Source organism: Giraffa tippelskirchi, chromosome 12 (assembly GCF_054371585.1).
Source record: "Giraffa tippelskirchi isolate mGirTip1 chromosome 12, T2T-mGirTip1v1.2.pri, whole genome shotgun sequence".
Classification (NCBI taxonomy): domain Eukaryota; kingdom Metazoa; phylum Chordata; class Mammalia; order Artiodactyla; family Giraffidae; genus Giraffa; species Giraffa tippelskirchi.
The window spans coordinates 90438484-90456860 of NC_137286.1; the positions used below are offsets into that span (position 1 = coordinate 90438484).

Genomic DNA, 18377 nt, shown 5'->3' on the forward strand with positions numbered 1-18377 from the left:
TTTTACATTCCCACCCAAAATGAGTGAGAGTTCATGTTGTTTGTGTTTTAATCAGTAATGGCCTGATGACATGAGATTTTGAACATCTTTTCATGTATTTATTTGCCATCTGTATATCTTCTTTGGTGTTGTCTGTTCAGATCTTTTGTCCAGTTTTTAATTAGCTTGTTATTGTTAAGTTTTAAGAGTTCTTTATATCTTGGATAGAAGTCCTTTGACAGATGTATTTTATGTATTTTCTCCAACCCGTAGCTTTTCTTTCTCTTCACAGTTCCTCCTTGGGTCTATGGTTTGGTGTCTGTCATGATACTATGAAATTTAATGTTTTCCTTTCAGATTGGTGTGAGATAGTCTCTTGTTTGTATTTGCAGTTCCTGGATGACTTAGTGGGCTTGCACCTCCCTTGCTGTGCTTCTGTGTGGCTCTGTTTTGCTTTCTTTTTGCAGTTCTGTTTGTTGATTCTATGACTTCTTTTCAGAGACTACATTTTATTTTTGAGATCTTAATTTCACTTGTATATGTTTATTTACATAAAAATACATTCAATGCTTTATCATATATTTGGCTTTTGATTTTATTTTTGGTACTTCCTGTTGCATGGAAGCTTGTAACGTAATTAACATGAATCATTTTCCTTTATAATTTGTAGGATTTTCACCCAAGAATTTCTTTTCCATATTAAGGTTCTGTCTCCCAAAAAGTTTAAAAATTGTGTTGTTCTCATTTAGTTTCTTTTTTAAATTATGCTAATCAATTTATTGTTGATAATAAGAATGTCTTTGGGTTTAGAAACAGCTCATTTAGGACTGAGGTAAATTAGAAAGCTATGGGCTTCCCAGGTGGCTCAGTGGGAAAGAATCCATCTGACATTGCAGGAGATGTGGGTTTGATCCCTATTTGGGAAGATCCTCTGGAGAAGGAAATGGCAACCCCCTCTAGTATTCTTGCCTGGGAAACCCCATGGACTGAGGAGCCTGTTGGTTTCCTCAAACGAGGTGGATACAACTTAGCTACTAAACAACAACACAGTAGAAAGCTAAAGGAAAGATTGAAATAATTAAGGGAAGTGATATTTTTGATGCAACTGAATTTATCTGGATTGCCATATAAAGCGGGGATCTACTTTTGACAGCTTATGGTGAACGATGTCGGATTCATGATATCCGAAGAAGATAATTTAGCTTTGGGACCAGGGGCCAGGCTTGATCACTCAAGAACTTTTGTGAAGCAGAGTTTTATTAAAGTGAAAAAGGGACGGAGAAAGCTTCTGACACAGACATCAGAAGGCGGGTGGAGAGTGCCCCACTCACTGGTCTTTGCAAGGACACTATATACCTTACTATAGTGAAGGGTCTTACCAGACCCACTCCCACAACATACATCTTAAGATAACAAGATTAGTCAGAAGGTTCTTGTTAAGGAGAACATGTCTTTGAGCAAGATTCACTGTTATGTTGACTAAGACAAAGCAATGTAGAAAAAATGTCCTTTTCTCCTCTTTGAGAACTCCAGACCCTTCTCTTCTCCTTGAATACCCTGGACTTCTTATCAACCTACCTAGGAACTGACTCTCACTTTTTTTTTTTTCATGTAATTAACTGCTTCTCTGAGCTCTATCTTGCCTGCAGTGCAGGGGACCTAGGTTTGATCCCTGAGTTGGGAAGATCCCCTGGAGAAGGGAATGGCTACCCACTCCAGTATTCTTGCCTGGAAAATCCCATGGACAGAGTGAAAGGTTGTTGCTGAACCCACGAAAAGGCGCCGGGATTCTTGGCCTCCGGAGGAGGAGAATTCAATCCAGGGTCAGAGACGAGGCTTGATCGCTCAGAGCTTTTGTGCAATAGAGTTTATTAAAGTGTAAAAGGGATAGAGAAAGCTTCTGACATAGACATCAGAAGGGGGCAGAAAGAGTACCCCCTTGCTAGCGTTAGCAATGGAGTTATATACTCTCAAATTAGTTATTACAGTGAATCAAAAGAATGTCTGGAGGTTGTAAAGACCTCACCAGACCTACTCCCATAATTTACATTTTAAGATAACAGAATTAGCCAGAAGGTTTTTTCCAGAGACTGTCCTCAAGCAAGATACATTATTGTTATATAATCCTAAGGAATGTTGAGGGAAAAAAAGTTTGTCCTTTCTTCCTCCTTGAGAATTCCAGACCCCTCTCTCCTTGGGGACCCCTAGACTTCTTATCAACCTGCCTAGGAAATGACTCTCATTCCCCCCTTTTCTTTTAGGAGAATTATGTTGCCAAGGGAAAGGGGCGTCGTTTTCGTTCTATAACTACTTCCTGCCGTTAGGGGCGTGGTCCCTAGGTTGTTGAGGCAACATATTCTCCTAACCTTCATATTGAGGGTCTCTGATCCAGGGGCCCCAAGTAATAGTTGGAGGAGGCTGTGGCACTCGTAGGAGCTCGGACGACCATTTGTAACTTAAAAGCTTTTAGACGCTTAGAAAACCCCATTATACAGTTACAGATGTAAGGCAAAATAGTCATTAAACCAAGTTAAAATCAAAATGAAAAGTCACATATGTCCATAGTTAGATCATTCCATTTTAGGGTTGTTAGATGTCATCAGATGAAGAAGAGGCATCACATATGATTGTTGTTGAAGGTATTTGCAGACTTGGAGAAAGTCTTTTCCCTGAAGTGGAGATGTCCACCGTGGGAAGCCTTCCACTGATGAAGAGGGGAGTGCTCCATAGACCCAGCAGTTAGACTGATTGTGAAATGCTGCGTAGGAGTGAGCCCAGGACAGGAAGGTATTGTCTTGAGGATCAGACGGCAGACTCAGGATCTTTGGAGTCAGCAGAAGTAGGCTCACATAGATTATCAGGCCCATCTGAAAAGTACAAAGTCAGAACATAGAAAGTAAAGACATAAAATGAAGTCACTTAGTTCTGGTCAGGGTGCCACCTCTTAACTCAAGTGTGATGTACCCATGAATCAATTCCTGGCACTTTGACAGCTGTGGGAGAAGAAAGAATAACCTGGTAAGAGCCTTGCCAGAGGGGCTCAAGGAATTGGCCGCCAGACCCCAATGTTTTTATGAGGACCTCGGTTCCTGACTCAAATAGAGGCCTGCTTGACTCAGAGGCTGGGTCAGGAGTCGTCTCCCGGAGTTCTGTTAATGCCTGTTGAAAAGCTGAGAGCTTTTCAACATAATTAGTTAATTCCAAGGCTTCAGGGTCTATAACAATGTCTGTGCATAGGAGAGGCCTTCCATAAATACATTCAAAGGGGGACAGTCCCTCCTTTTTTGGGGCAGTTTGAGCCCTCATTAAAGCTATGGGTAGGACTTTAATCCAATTGTCCTGCGTCTCTTGAGTTAATTTGTGCAGATGTCTTTTGATAATGTCATTAGCTTTTTCAACCTTTCCTGAGGATTGGGGTCTCCAGGAACAGTGTAAGTGATATTCTGTTCCTAGAGCTTTAGACACCCCCTGAGTTACAGCACCTTTAAAGGCGGAGCCATTATAACTCTGAAGGCTCTGTGGCAACCCAAACCTGGGGATAATTTCATGGATTACTATCTTTATAACCTCCTTAGCCTGTTCACTATGACAGGGGAAAGCCTCAATCCATCCAGTAAAAGTATCCCCCCAAACTTGTAAGCAAGAATACCCATTAGCTTTTGGCATATGAGTAAAATCAATTTCCCAGTCCTCTCCAGGATACTTTCCACTTCTTTGTAATCCAGATTTTGCTAGCTTTTCAGTCTTTGGGTTAGTTTTCTGACAAACCTCACACCTTTTGATAGTGTTCTTTAAAGTTTTCATTACATTTTTACCTTCAAACAAATGAGAAGCCATCTGCTAAGTACTCTCTGCACCCAAATGAAAACTCTGGTGTAAACCCTGAAGAATTTTCCATTGAGCATTTTCAGGAATTATTAATCGTCCATTGTCGGATTGTAACCATCCTTTATCAGTAATCTTTGCTCCTCTTTTCTCATATCTTTCTAATTCTTCCTCAGTATATTCTTCCTCAGTGGTTTATCCTGTTCCACAGGACCTGTCCAGATCAAAGGCATCTGCAGTGAAGGGGTTTCCTAAAGTGCTGCTTTCCTGACTTGACAATCAGCCAGCTGATTACCTTTGGGTACTTTACTCCCATCCCTGCTGTGCCCTTTGCAATGCATAACAGCTGCTTTCCTTAGGACGATAGATAGCAGTTAAAAGTCTCTCGATCTCTCTGAAATGCTTAATAGGTTCTCCTGTTGCTGTTTTAGACTGTCTTTCTTTCCATATTGCAGCATGAGCATGTAAAGTCAAATAAGCATACTTAGAATCAGTGTAGATATTTACCCGCTGCCCTTTGCTTAACTCTAGAGCTTGGGTCAGAGCCACGAGCTCCGCTAACTGAGCACTGGTTCCCTGGGGGAGAGATTTTGCTTCTGAAACCGGTTCAGCAGTCACCACGGCCGTAACCTGCTTTACGCTTTCCATCCCGAACAAAAGAACTGCCATCTGTAAATATTTCCATGCCAGGATTGTCTAATGGGGTATCCACTAGATCTTCCCGAGCTGCATGGTTTAAAGTTAGAAATTGGGAACAATCGTGATCAAGTGTTTCATTTTCCTTCTCAGGAAGGAAAATGGTAGGATTCAAATTTCTACAAACTTCAAGTTTAGTTACTGGTCCTTCTAACAACAGTGACTGATACTTAAGAAGCCTACTGTCTGTCATCCAAATATTAACCTTGAATTTAAGATTCCACTCACATCATGAGAAGTCAGTACAGTAAGGTTTCGTCCATTAATTATTTTTAAAGCTTCTGATGCTAATAAAGCCGCTGCCCCAATTACTCTTAGGCTGTGGGGCCACCCACGTGAAATTATGTCTAATTCTCGGCTTAGATAAGCAGTAGGTTGCTGGTGAGGCCCTCGGGGTTGTGTCAAAACTCCCAAGGCCATACCTTTTCTTTCAGTGACAAATTCTGACCCTGTGGGCAAGCTCAAAGCGGGAGCTTGCAGGAGAACAGTCTGAAGAACCTTAAAAGCCTTTTGAGTATCTGGAGACCAAACCAGTTTGTCGTTTGGGCCTGCTGAGTTTCAGCTATAAGTTTATGTAAAGGCCAGGCAAGTTCCCCATAACCCGGAATCCAAATGCGACAGTAGCCTGTGATTCCCCAAAATCCTCTCAGTTGTCTTAAAGTCATAGGTAGGGGATGATTTAGTATAGGTTTAATTCTCTCGGGGCCTATGGCCCTAGTCCCTTCTGATATGATTAGGCCCAGATATCTAACAGATTGTTGACAAAGCTGAGTCTTTTCTCTTGATGCCTTGTAACCTCAGCCTGCCAGAAAGTTTAAGAAATCTTCTGAGGCTCATGAACAAGCTTCCTCTGTCTCAGCACAGAGCAAAATATCATCTACATACTGTAACACCACCGCTTTGGAGCTGTTAAAAGTTTTGTAGATCCTGTGACAAACTTTGTCCAAATAAGTGAGGGCTGTCACAAAATCCCTGGGGCAAAACGGTCCAGGTTAACTGAGAAGCTGGCTGCATAGGGTCTTCAAAGTCAAATAGAAATTGACTTTCCTCCGCCGAAGGCACTGAATAGAAGACATCTTTCAAATCAGTTACTGAGAAATATTTGGCTCGTTCAGGAATTTCAGACAATAGAGTATAAGGATTAGGAACCACAGGGTGTAAAGGAACTACAGCCTCATTTATTATTTGTAAATCTAGAACTAGTCTCCATTTACCATTTGATTTCTTTATACCCAAAATAAGAGTGTTGCATGGACTGTTACAGGGAATTAATAGTCCCTGCTCCTTTAAATTCTCAATGATGGGTTTTAACCCTTCCTTAACCTCAGGCTTCAGTGGATACTGCTTCTTATGTGGAAATAAGTGCGGGTCTTTGAGCTTGACAACTACGGGAATAGCATTTTGTGCTCAACCCACGGATTTTCCATCTGCCCATACTCTAAGATTTACATTTTGTTCAATTAAAGGGAGAGAAAGGGAAGGCTCCATATTCATGAAAACAGAGGCATGGACCTTGCTCAGTATATCCCTCCCCAAAAGGGATGAGGGAGATTCTGGCACAGTCAGAAACTCGTGTGAAAATAGCACAGAATCCCAGTCACAACTGACAGAAACACTGAAGTAATACCTTTTGGCTCGTCCAGACAGTCCCGTTACGGAAGCGGATCGGGAAGAAAGTGGGCCAGGGGCTTCAGTAAGCACTGAGTAAGTTGCCCCAGTGTCTAAGAGGAAATTGACGGATTGGCCCCCCACAGTTATTAATACCCGGGGTTCCTCAGGTGTAATTAGGACGGGAGCTTGTGTGGGGACCCCCCAGGCGCCTCCAGCCCTGATTGTCTTGAGAGTCCGACCCCTGAAACCTACGCCTCTGGGGGCAGTCTCTGTTCCAGTGTGGTCCTTTGCAGACTTGACATGGAGCTGGGGGCGGCTTGGATGTCTGAGGGCAATCCCGCTTGAGGTGCCCCTCCTTTCCATAGTAATAGCAGTTAAGTTCAGTTCAGTCGCTCAGTCGTGTCCGACTCTTTGCAACCCCATGAATTGCAGCACACCAGGCCTCTCTGTCCATCACCAACTCCCAGAGTCCACCCAAACCCATGTCCATCAAGTCAGTGATGCCATCCAACCATCTCATCCTCTGTCGTCCCCTTCTCCTCCCGCCCCCAATCCTACCCAGCATTAGGGTCTTTTCCAATGAGTCAACTCTTCGCATGAGGTGGCCAAAGTATTGAAGTTTCAGCTTCAACATCAGACCTTCCAATGAACATCCAGGATTGATCTCCTTTAGGATGGATTGATTGGATCTCCTTGCAGTCCAAGGGACTCTCAAGAGTCTTCTCCAACCCCACAGTTCAAAAGCATCAATTCTTCGGCGCTCAGCTTTCTTCACCATCCAACTCTCACATCCATACATGACTACTGGAAAAACCATAGCCTTGACTAGATGGACTTTTGTTGGCAAAGTAATGTCTCTGCTTTTAAATATGCTGTCTAGGTTGGCCATAACCTTCCTTCCAAGGAATAAGCGTCTTTTAATTTCATGGCTGCAGTCACCATCAGCAGTGATTTTGGAGCCCAAAAAAATAAAGTCTGACACTGTTTCCACTGTTTCCCCATCTATTTGCCATGAAGTGATGGGACCAGATGCCATGATCTTAGTTTTCTGAACGTTGAGCTTTAAGCCAACTTTTTCACTCTCCTCTTTCACTTTCATCAAGAGGCTCTTTGGTTCTTCTTCGCTTTCTGCCATAAGGGTGGTGTCATCTGCATATCTGAGGTTATTGGTATTTCTCCCAGCAATCTTGATTCCAGCTTGTGTTTCTTCCAGCCCAGCATTTCTCATGATGTACTCTGCATATAAGTTAAATAAGCAGTGTGACAATGTACAGCCTTGACATACTCCTTTTCCTATTTGGAACCAGTCTGTTGTTCCATGTCCAGTTGTAACTGTTGCTTCCTGACCTGCATACAGGTTTCTCAAGAGACAGGTCAGATGGTCTGGTATTCTCATCTCTTTCAAAATTTTCCACAGTTTATTGTGATCCACACAGTCAAAGGCTTTGGCATAGTCAATAAAGCAGAAACAGATGTTTTTCTGGAACTCTCTTGCTTTTTTGATGAGCCAGTGGATATTGGCAGTTTGATCTCTGGCTCCTCTGCCTTTTCTAAAACCAGCTTGAACACCTGGAAGTTCACGGTTCACGTATTGCTGAAGCCTGGCTTGGAGAATTTTGAGCATTACTTTACTAGCGTGTGAGATGAGTGCAATTGTGCGGTAGTTTGAGCATTCTTTGGCATTGCCTTTCTTTGGAATTGGAATGAAAACTGACCTTTTCCAGTCCTGTGGCCACTGCTGAGTTTTCCAAATTTGCTGGCATATCGAGTGCAGCACTTTCACAGCATCATCTTTCAGTATTTGAAATAGCTCAACTGGAATTCCATCACCTCCACTAGCTTTGTTCGTAGTGATGCTTTCTGAGGCCCACTTGACTTCACATTCCAGGATGTCTGGCTCTAGATGAGTGATCACACCATCATGATTATCTGGGTCTTGAAGATCTTTTTTGTACGGTTCTTCTGTGTATTCCTGCCACCTCTTCTTAATATCTTCTGCTTCTGTTAGGTCCATACCATTTCTGTCCTTTATCGAGCCTATCTTTGCATGAAATGTTCCTTCGGTATCTCTAATTTTCTTGAAGAGATCTCTGGTCTTTCCCAACTTATTGTTTTCCTCTATTTCTTTGCACTGATCGCTGAGGAAGGCTTTCTTATCTCTCCTGGCTATTCTTTGGAACTTTGCATTCAGATGGGAATATCTTTCCTTTTCTCCTTTGCTTTTCGCGTCTCTTCTCTTCCCAGCTATTTGTAAGGCCTCCTCAGACAGCCATTTTGCTTTTTTGTATTTCTTTTCCATGGGGATTGTCTTGATCCCTGTCTCCTGTACAATGTCACGAACCTCTGTCCATAGTTCATCAGGCACTCTGTCTATCAGGTCTAGTCCCTTAAATCTATTTGTCACTTCTATTGTATACTCATAAGGGATTTGATCTAGGTCATACCTGAATGGACTAGTGGTTTTCCCTACTTTCTTCAATTTAAGTCTGAATTTGGCAATAAGCAGTTCATGATCTGAGCCACAGTCTGCTCCTGGTCTTGTTTTTGCTGACTGTATAGAGCTTCTCCATCTTTGGCTGCAAAGAATATAATCAATCTGATTTCGGTGTTGACCATCTGGTGATGTCCACGTGTAGAGTCTTCTCTTGTGTTGTTGGAAGAGGGTGTTTGCTATGACCAGTGCGTTCTCTTGGCAAAACTCTATTAGCCTTTGCCCTGCTTCATTCTGTACTCCAAGGCCAAACTTGCCTGTTACACCAGGTGTTTCTTGACTTCCTACTTTTGCATTCCAGTCCCCTATAATGAAAAGGACATCTTTTTCGGGTGTTAGTTCTAAAAGGTCTTGTAGGTCTTCATAGAACCGTTCAACTTCAGCTTCTTCGGCATTACTGGTCGGGGCATAGACTTGGATTACTGTGATATTGAATGGTTTGCCTTGGAAACGAACAGAGATCATTCTGTCGTTTTTTAGATTGCATCCAAGTACTGCCTTTTGGACTCTTTTGTTGACCATGATGGCTACTCCATTTCTTCTAAGGGGTCCTTGCCCACAGTAGTAGATATAATGGTCATCTGAGTTAAATTCACCCATTCCAGTCCATCTTAGTTCGCTGATTCCTAGAATGTCGATGTTCACTCTTGCCATCTCCTGTTTGACCACTTCCAATTTGCCTTGATTCGTGGACCTAACATTCCAGTTTCCTATGCAATATTTCTCTTTACAGAGCAATATAGTAATAGCAAGCCCATCCCTTTTCACCTGGGTCCCTCTGGGCATTTTTCTTGGGCTGTTTAATAGCCAGGTTTTCATAGCCATTGTGAATGCTTCGGCCTGTTCCTTTGTCTTTTTCTGCCTTTCTTTCTTTTCCTCATATTCCCTACCATAATAGACTGAGCCAGTTGTAACAGATTATCTAAAGACTGGTTAAGTCTATACCTCCGTTTTAATAGCTTATGGCGGATATCTGGAGCCGACTGAGTGAGAAATCTATCTTTTAACATCACTTTTCCCTCTTCACTTTTGGGATCAATCTCAGTGAATCTGCGAAGGGCTTCTCTCAGTCTATCTAGGAATTGACCAGGAGCTTCCTTCTCCTGTTCTATGCTTGCCAATTTGCCATAGTTTAAAGGCTTAGCATGCGCCTGCCTGAGTCCTTCAAGAATACATCTGACAAAATGACTCTGATCCCATCTTCCTTTAGCTGTGTTATAGTCCCAATCTGGTTCTATAGTTGGGACTGCCTGATTCCCAGTGGGGAGGGCGGTTATCTCGTCCTCCCTCTTCCCTACTGATTCATTACCAAGCCATTCATCTCCATAAGCATCTGGCATATTTCGCAGAGAGAAAAAGGGTAACACATATGCTACTTCTACCCATTTCCCTTGTTTTCTACTGAGCTGGTCTAATTGTAAAACCGTGTTATACTTAAGAGACCCTCCAACTGGCCACCGTTCGCCGTCCTCCAGTGGATACCGTGGCCATGCAGTATCACATAGGAAGACCAGGTGTGTCTTCTTTAAGCCCTGGGGATCAAATCTATCCCAGTTTTTCAGGATACAGTTCAAAGGAGTGAGGCTGGAATTGTTAGCTCCCATCTGTAAGAGAGAAAAAAAGCGACCAGCGCCATCTTTCTACTGGAGGCGTCCCTCCCTGCTCTAGATGGGGGTGTAGACAGACTTTACACCAAAGCTTTTCTTTCCTGGTCGGACTTAATCCGTCCCTTACTGATGCAGGCGACATACTCGTCCCTCCCGGTTCTACCACCGAGACGGGGTGGGGATGCACCAGGGGTAGACCTAATGGCATCCCTGACTGCCGTCCAGCTCCTCACCATCAAAACCTTGCTTGCCTCTGATGCCACTCGGGGTGCGATCAGAGTAACCTTCCGGAATGCCTCCCAGGCTAAGACCGCTGGGGGCACTATTCGTCACCCGAGTGCCTGTGCACGACCCTGAGTATATTCCTGACCACAATAAGACGTATACAAACATAAAACTGACATGTTCCTTCCAAGCGTCACCACACCAGTATGTGAGCCTCCTCTGGTCCACTAAGAGCCAGCGTTACCAAAGGGGAAAAAAAAACCCATTGTAGTTCCAATCTGAGTAACCTTTAACCTCAGAGATGCTCTTGTAGCTAGAACTCCATCTAACTTCTGAACTTTTGATTCCTAGCGAGGCTAGGCGCTTCCTGACTACCAATCCAAGTTTGGGACCTAAGTAACAGTACACAGTAGCAGCATAGATTACAAGTCCCTTGAAAGTCTATGATCCGATAGATTAGGTTCATACTTCTAATTTCCAAGGAGTTATGAAATGGTGAAAGAGACTGAAAAGTTTGACTGAGAAAAGAAAGTTTGGTCCACACGCTTTGCCCATTTCTGGTCGGTCCGCAAAGGAGACATTGGGAGCCTCTTGGCCTTGGCAGGTGGTATAAACCCCCGACACGTTTCTGCCGTGAGCCGTCTGAGGTCACCGCGGAACCGCAGGGCAGGGCTCCTCACTGCTTCGCGCAGGGCGTGTCATTCATTCACACAAGCACACCATAGAGTTAGTAAAGTACAGCAGAAAACGTGTTCACTAGGAGAACAAAGAACTAGAGCTCCAAGCACCCTTACTTTGTCCTGAAGAATCTCGGACGAGTCCCCAAGATGAAAGGTTGTTGCTGAACCCACGAAAAGGCGCCGGGATTCTTGGCCACCGGAGGAGAAAAATTCAATCCAGGGCCAGAGACGCGGGGCTTGATCGCTCAGGGCTTTTGTGCAATAGAGTTTATTAAAGTATAAAAGGGATAGAGAAAGCTTCTGACATAGACATCAGAAGGGGGCAGAAAGAGTACCCTCTTGCTAGCGTTAGCAATGGAGTTATATACTCTCAAATTAGTTATTACAGTGAATCAAAAGAATGTCTGGAAGTTGTAAAGACCTCACCAGACCTACTCCCATAATTTACATTTTAAGAAAACAGAATTAGCCAGAAGGTTTTTTCCAGAGACTGTCCTCAAGCAGGATTCATTATTGTTATATAATAAGGAATGTAGAGGGGGAAAAAAAATTTGTCCTCTCTTCCTCCTTGAGAATTCCAGACCCCTCTCTCCTTGGGGACCCCTAGACTTCTTATCAACCTGCCTAGGAAATGACTCTCTCAAGAGGAGCCTGGTGGGCTACAGTCTGTGGGATTGCAAAGAGTCAGACACAGTTGGGCAACTAACACTTTCACTTTCCTGCACTGTTGTTAAAAAAACAAACTATCCTTTCCTTACTGATTTGTAGTGATAATAATGGTAACTATTGTTATTATTATCTGGTGTCCACTGTGTGTAAGGTAATACTCTGAGAGCTTAACCTTATTTAACTATTCATCCTTACAATTACCCTAAGATGGGGGTTTTATAATTAGGCCCAAACTAAAGGTGGAGCAGCTGAGGCACAGAGAAATTAAGTGACTTGCCCAAGGTCACAGGGCTGTAAGTGACTGAGACATCTCACCTAGATGTCTAGTTCTTGAACCTTCATCCTTACCTGTTGCTCTTAACAGTATTGTCATATGAGCACAGATATCTTTCTGGCTGTCCATTCTGTTCCATTGGTCACTTGTGTATCCCTGAGCTGGTACAATGCTCTTAACTACTATGATTTTACAATAAGCCTTGGCTATTTTTTTTTGCACTTTGAATTTTGAGATCAGCTCATCAGGTTTCACAGAAATTTCTATTGGAATTTTAGCTGGAATTCCACGAAATTTATAGATAAATTTGGGGAAAAATAGACACCCTCACAATATGTCCTTCCATTAACAGGGGTGTCTCTCCAATTAGCCAAGTCTTTTATGAATTTCAAAAATTTCCAACAGTTTTTGTCTATAGAGGTCTAGAACTTTGGGTTAGGTCTATTCCTGCATTGGTTTTTGTTTTGTTTTTGTTAATACATATTTAAAATGGACTATTATTGGTATACAGGCTTCCCAGGTGGCTCAGTGGTAAAGAACCCACGTGCCAATACAGCAGACGAAGGTTCAATCTGTATATAAAAAATACACACTTTGACTTTCTTAAATCTCAGACTTATAGAGAAGTGGCACATACAGTAGAAAGAATCTTTTTTGTTGGAACTGATCGAAGAAATATCCGCATATTGAGATACAGGAAAGTCATTCTGGCTTATACATGAGTTAACTTGAATTTTATGCTAACTAAAATAGTCTGTCTGTGACCTATCAAATATACACTGTACATCTGCTTTATTTGTTAGAGAAAAGGGCACATTGACCAGAAGTAAAGAATGTCCATGTTAAAAATAAAGATTAAATGCCTCTCTTCCTGGCATGCCAGTGCTGGTCCTCCTTTGATGATAAACCTCCGTTCCCAGGTACCAAGGTCATACTGACTCACTGCGTACATGCTAGTCTGTTCTTTTTCTTCTTTTTTTAATAATTTTGAAGAAATGTAATGCTGGCTTGTTTAACGTTCTTTGTTCTGACAAGGTATAAAACTGTACTGGAAACAGTGCTTCTGCAGCACAGTTTCTTAGAGTAATCTGGGAAATGGACTTCTGGGCTAGGCCTTCATTTGGCTCAAATCCATGCTTATTATAGATTGTTTATTGATTATTTTCATTGACAGAACCATTGGAAATTAAATTGAGACACGATGTATTATCTTTGCTGAACACTTGGTGTGTCTTTTCTACAAACAAGGATATTTACATAGTCACAGTGTAACCGTCAAAATCAGGGATTCAGCGTTAATATATCACTATCGCCAACCCTCAGACCGCTCAGGTTTCAGCTTCAAGTGTCCTAATGCCGTTCTTTATAACAGAAGATTCTGATATGTTTGGTTTTCATGTCTCAAGTTTTCCCCTTTTGTTACTATAAGATATGTGCTTGTTTATTTTCTGCTGTTAAGTCATTCTGAGGATAACACTATTTGATTGTTATGTTTATCCTAATATACTCTTAATGTTAATTTTCTATTTTTAGTTAACTTTGTTGGTATAATTTACATTAAAAAGCATTCATTTTAAGTGTACAGTTCAGAGTATTAATTCACGTATTTGCCAATGTAACTGCTACCACCATCAAGGTGTAGAACATTTCTATTACCTCAGAAGGTTCTCTCTCATGCCTCCTTGTAACCAATTCCCCCCCAACCCCAGCACCTCTAGGTTGAGCCTGTCTTTCTCATCTCGTATGAAAGGAAGCAATATGTATGCTTTGTGTCTGGCATCTTTTGCTCATTAACAGTCTTTGGAGATTCTTCCGTGGTGTTTCTTGTATCTGTATTTTGTTCCTTTTTATTTCTGCATAGTATTCCATTGTATGGATCTATCATAATTTGCTTATTCATCTGTCTGTTGACAGACATATGTATTATTTCCATCGTGGGGCTGTGCTGTGTGCTGTGCTGAGTCGCTTCAGTCATGTCCGTCTCTTTGTGACCCTATGGACTGAAGCCCGCCAGGCTCCTCTGTCCATGGGATTCTCCAGGCAAGAATCCTGGAGTGGGTTGCCATGCCCTCCTCAGGGGATCTTACCAACCCAGGGGTGGTACCTGCTTCTCTTGTGTCTCCTTCATTAGCAGGTGGGTCCTTTACCACCAGCGCCTCCTGGGGATTTTAAGATAACTTTGCTGTGAGTATCTGAATATGTGTCTTCATGTAGACATGCTTTTTGTGTATATTATATCACTAGTTTATTTTTTTTAGATTCCACATATAAGTGATGACATGTACTGTCTGTCTTTGACTTATCTCACTAAAGCATAATACTCTCCACATCCATCCATGTTGTTGCAAATGGCAAAATTTCATTCTTTTTATGGCTGAATAGTATTCCATTGTGTGTGTGTGTGTATACATACTAAATATACACATACATACATATGTACGTGTGTGTGTGTGTGTGTGTATGTGTGTGTGTGTAGGAGCTTCCCTGATGGCTTAGACAGTAAAGAATCTGCCTGCAGTGTGAGAGACTCAAGTTTGATCCATGGATCTGGAAGATCCCCTGGAGAAGGGATCTTCTGAAGTGGCTACCCACTCCAGTATTCTTGCTTGGAGAATTCCACGGACAGAGAAGCCTGGTGGGCTACAGTCCATGGGATCACAAAGAGTCACACACTGCACATATTTATTATCTGTTCATTTGTTGATGGACACGTAGTCTGCTTCCATACTTTGGCTATTGTAAATAATACTGTTATGAACATTGTGGTACATATATCTTTTGAATTAGTGTTTTCATTTTCTTTGGATGCATAGCCAGGAGTGGAATTGCTAGATCATATGATAGTTCTATTTTTAGTTTTTTTTTTGAGGAACCTCTATATTGTTTTCTATACCAGCTGCACCAGCTTACATTCCCGCCATCTCTGTACAGGGTTCCCTTTTCTCAACATCCTCACCACCATTTGTGTGCAGTCTTGATGACAGCCATTCTGACAGGTGTGAGGTGATGTCTCTTTCTGGTTTTCATCTGCACTTCTCTGATGATCAGTGATATTGAGCATCTTTTCATGTGCCTTTTGGCCATCTGCATGTCTTCTTTGGAAAAAATGTCCATTCAGATCTTCTGCCCATCTTTTAATCAGGTTGTTTTTTGATATTCAGTTTTATGAGCTGTTTGTATATTAACCCCTTACTGGTCATATCATATGCAAATATTTTCTCCCACTCAGTAGGTTGCCTTTCTGTTGGTGGTTTGTTGATACAAAAGCTCTTAAGTGTAATTAGGTCCCATTTGTTTATTTTTGCTTATATTTTCCTTGCATTTGGAGATAAAGTATATTGCTTTTTGTCAAAGAGTGTCCTGCCTGTGTTTTCTTCTAGGAATTTTATGGTGCCCCATCTTACACTTGGGTCTTTTATCCATTTGAATTTATTTTTGTGTATGATGAGAAGATGTTCAAATTTCATTTTTTAACATGTTGCTGTCCAGTTTTCTCATCACTGCTTATTGAAGAGACTATCGTTTCTCCATTGTATATTCTTGCCTTCTTTAAATGTGGACATACGCTTTTATTTCTTGGGTGAATACCTAGAAGAGGAATGCTGGGTCATAAAGTAAGTGTATGTTTAACTTTAAAGGTGACTGCATTATTTTACACTTCTACCAACAATGTGTAAGCATTTCATTTCCTCCATACCTGCATTGACACTTGGTTATTTTTCAGTCTTTAATTCTAACCAATCTGGTCAGTGTGTATTGGTATCTCATTGTGGCTGTGTCTGTGGGTTACTGATTTTGAGCGTATTTCCATGTGCTTATTCACCATTTGTAACTCTTCTTCTCTGAAGTGTCTGTCCAGATTTTTTGCCCATTTTTAATTGTATTGTCTTACTGAGTGGCAACAGTTTTTCCTATATTCTAGATGTAAGTTTTTTGTCAGGTATATGAATTGCAAATATTTTCTCCCAATTTCTGGCTTGCCTTTCTGTTTTCTTAGCAATGTCTTTCAAAGAGCAAAAACTTTTAATTTTGATGAATTCCAACTTGATAACTTTTTAAAATATTTATCTATTTATTTGGCTGTGTTGAGTCTTGGTTGCAACACGTGGAGTCTTTTTTGCAGTGCACAGGCTTAGTTGCTCCATGGCATGTGGTATCTTAATTCCCTGACCAGGGATCGAACTCATGTCCTCTGCATTGGAAGGCGGATTCTTAACCACTGGACCATGAGGGAAGTCCCAACCAACTTGACAACTTTTTTATAGTTTCTGCTTGTATTAGAAATCTTTGCCTATGTCAGGGTCAGAATTTTTTTCTCTTATGTTTTTCACACGCTTTATAATTTAAGTATACTGTAATGTTGGTCTTTCATTAGTAAGTAGTTTGGATTCTTTTGGTCTCAAGAAGCTCTTAGAAACTCAAGCCAACCTGAACACAGAAGAGGGCCATTCTGTGGCTCCTGAAGGTAGGCCCAGAGGCGGGGCCAAGAAACAGGAGCTGAGAAGCCCTTAGGAACCTGGAATGTCCTATCTAGCCCTCATTCTTCGTTTTCCTCTCTCTGTGGACTGACTTTCTCTTCTCTGACCGTGTGCCTCAGAGCCTATTTAACTTTCCTAGAATAGGAACTTTGATTGGCCCAGCTTGGGATCTGGGCCTTAACCAAGTCCAGTTAGCCACTGAGGGTCAGGGTTAGGCAGTGTGAAACATGCCTGGGGATCAGGACTATTCCCAAAGAAAAGCTGGGTGGCTTGAGGTCTGCTCACACACTCCAAAAGGTTGTTATCTTCCATTCCTGATGAATACTTTTTTGGTACCGTCTTCTGACTTGTAGCTCTCAACATTTCTTTGTACATAATCTGGATTGTTTTTCTTTTCCCAATCTGCAGCTGTATTCCTCAGCACTTGTGGAATGTGAGGACCATGATACACATAATAATGATAGAAATTTTGACGTGGAATCAGTAAAGAAAGAAATCAAGAGAGGAAGGAAGTTGGTAAGTATGAAGATTTTCTTACAAAGATGAACAGACCCTTGGGGATGCCTTCAAAAGAAAGTCTATTTGATTAATAAACCAGGGATAGAGATGTATCTTGGAGAGCTGAAAGAAGGAGGACCTGTATTGGAAACTTTAGATTCAACTGAATATATTAATATTTTTAAATAAGCTACAGTGTGTTTCATCAGCAAAGTGTCAATAGATAATGAGTCAGAATGCTTTGGCTAAAAGTAAAAGGAACTCCAGCTGAGACTGACTTTAAAAAAAAAAAAAGAATGCTCATTTTCTCATTTAGCCAGAGGAAAAACTGGCTTTAGAGTTGGTTGATTCAGGGGCTCAATGACGTCATCAAGGGCCCATCATCCTTTCCACCCTGCTGTCCACAGCATCAGCTGGTCCTTTTGTGATCCTAGGGTGGCCACAGGCAGCTGCTGAAGCATCAGGCTTTCCTCTGTCTATAAAAAGTTCTTCCCCAGGCATGGCCTAAGAGCCCTCCTGAAAGCTGAGTTAGGCCACACTTCTCTTTCTGCACCAGTTGCTAAAGGCAACCATATGTAATCAGGATCTACCCTTGGAGCTGGGGTCAGCTCCCTGGGAAGGAAGCACCCTGGGTAGTTACCCTCCTGGGGCTGCTGCAGGAGATTCCCCCGGGGACAGCAGCCTTCACAGCTTCGTCAGCAGTTCAGCAAGCGTAAGCACTGACACGCTCAGCACCACCACAACCCACAGTCAGGTTAGCAATCCAGAGCAAACGTAGTTGTAGTCTTTGTGCGATGTCAGCATGTACGGGGGCAGTTTGCACAGCACCCGATGCACTTTGAGTTGTGCCTGCTCTGGGCGCTCAGTGAGCAGGCAGCTCAGCACAGCTGGGGCTCAGGAAGCCTTCCGCGCTGGGGGTGGAGGTGAAAATGAAGACGGGGAATTCCAGAGAGAGGGTTCAGGGTGTGCAAAAGCTTATGGAAGGCCGGAAAGAAGATGCAATGTGTTCATAGAACCACAAGCATAGGACTGTCCCTGGCACTCTCTTTACTGACCTCACGGAATTATATAGGATGTAATAGAAGGTGTGAGGCCATTTCCTTGCCCTTAGATAGTGAGTTGACTCTGGGTTTCACTGGAACAGCAAAGCTGCAGTAAACGTCTTTGTGCATTACCCTTATGCGCTGGTGTGAGCGGTGCTGTATGACAGTCCTAGAAACAGCTGAGTCAGAATTCCCTTTAAAATCTTTGAAACATGCTGACAAAATGACCCCCAGGAAGACTATACCACTTTATACGTCTGTTCTTATTGGATGAAAGAGCGCTTCTCCCAGCCCTAGACAA

General features: G+C 42.2%; 1 protein-coding gene across 4 annotated transcripts in view; it reads left to right on the top strand.

The window, feature by feature from the left end:
- The window catches only part of SETDB2 (SET domain bifurcated histone lysine methyltransferase 2), an 84695-nt gene that overhangs the window by 49439 nt on the left and 16879 nt on the right, over positions 1–18377 (top strand). For all 4 annotated transcript variants that reach the window (XM_081547525.1, XM_081547533.1, XM_081547534.1 and 1 more), the window contains one exon: positions 16944–17051. In XM_081547525.1, coding sequence (XP_081403651.1) covers positions 16944–17051 — 108 coding nt within the window. The remainder of the gene's footprint in view (positions 1–16943; positions 17052–18377) is intronic.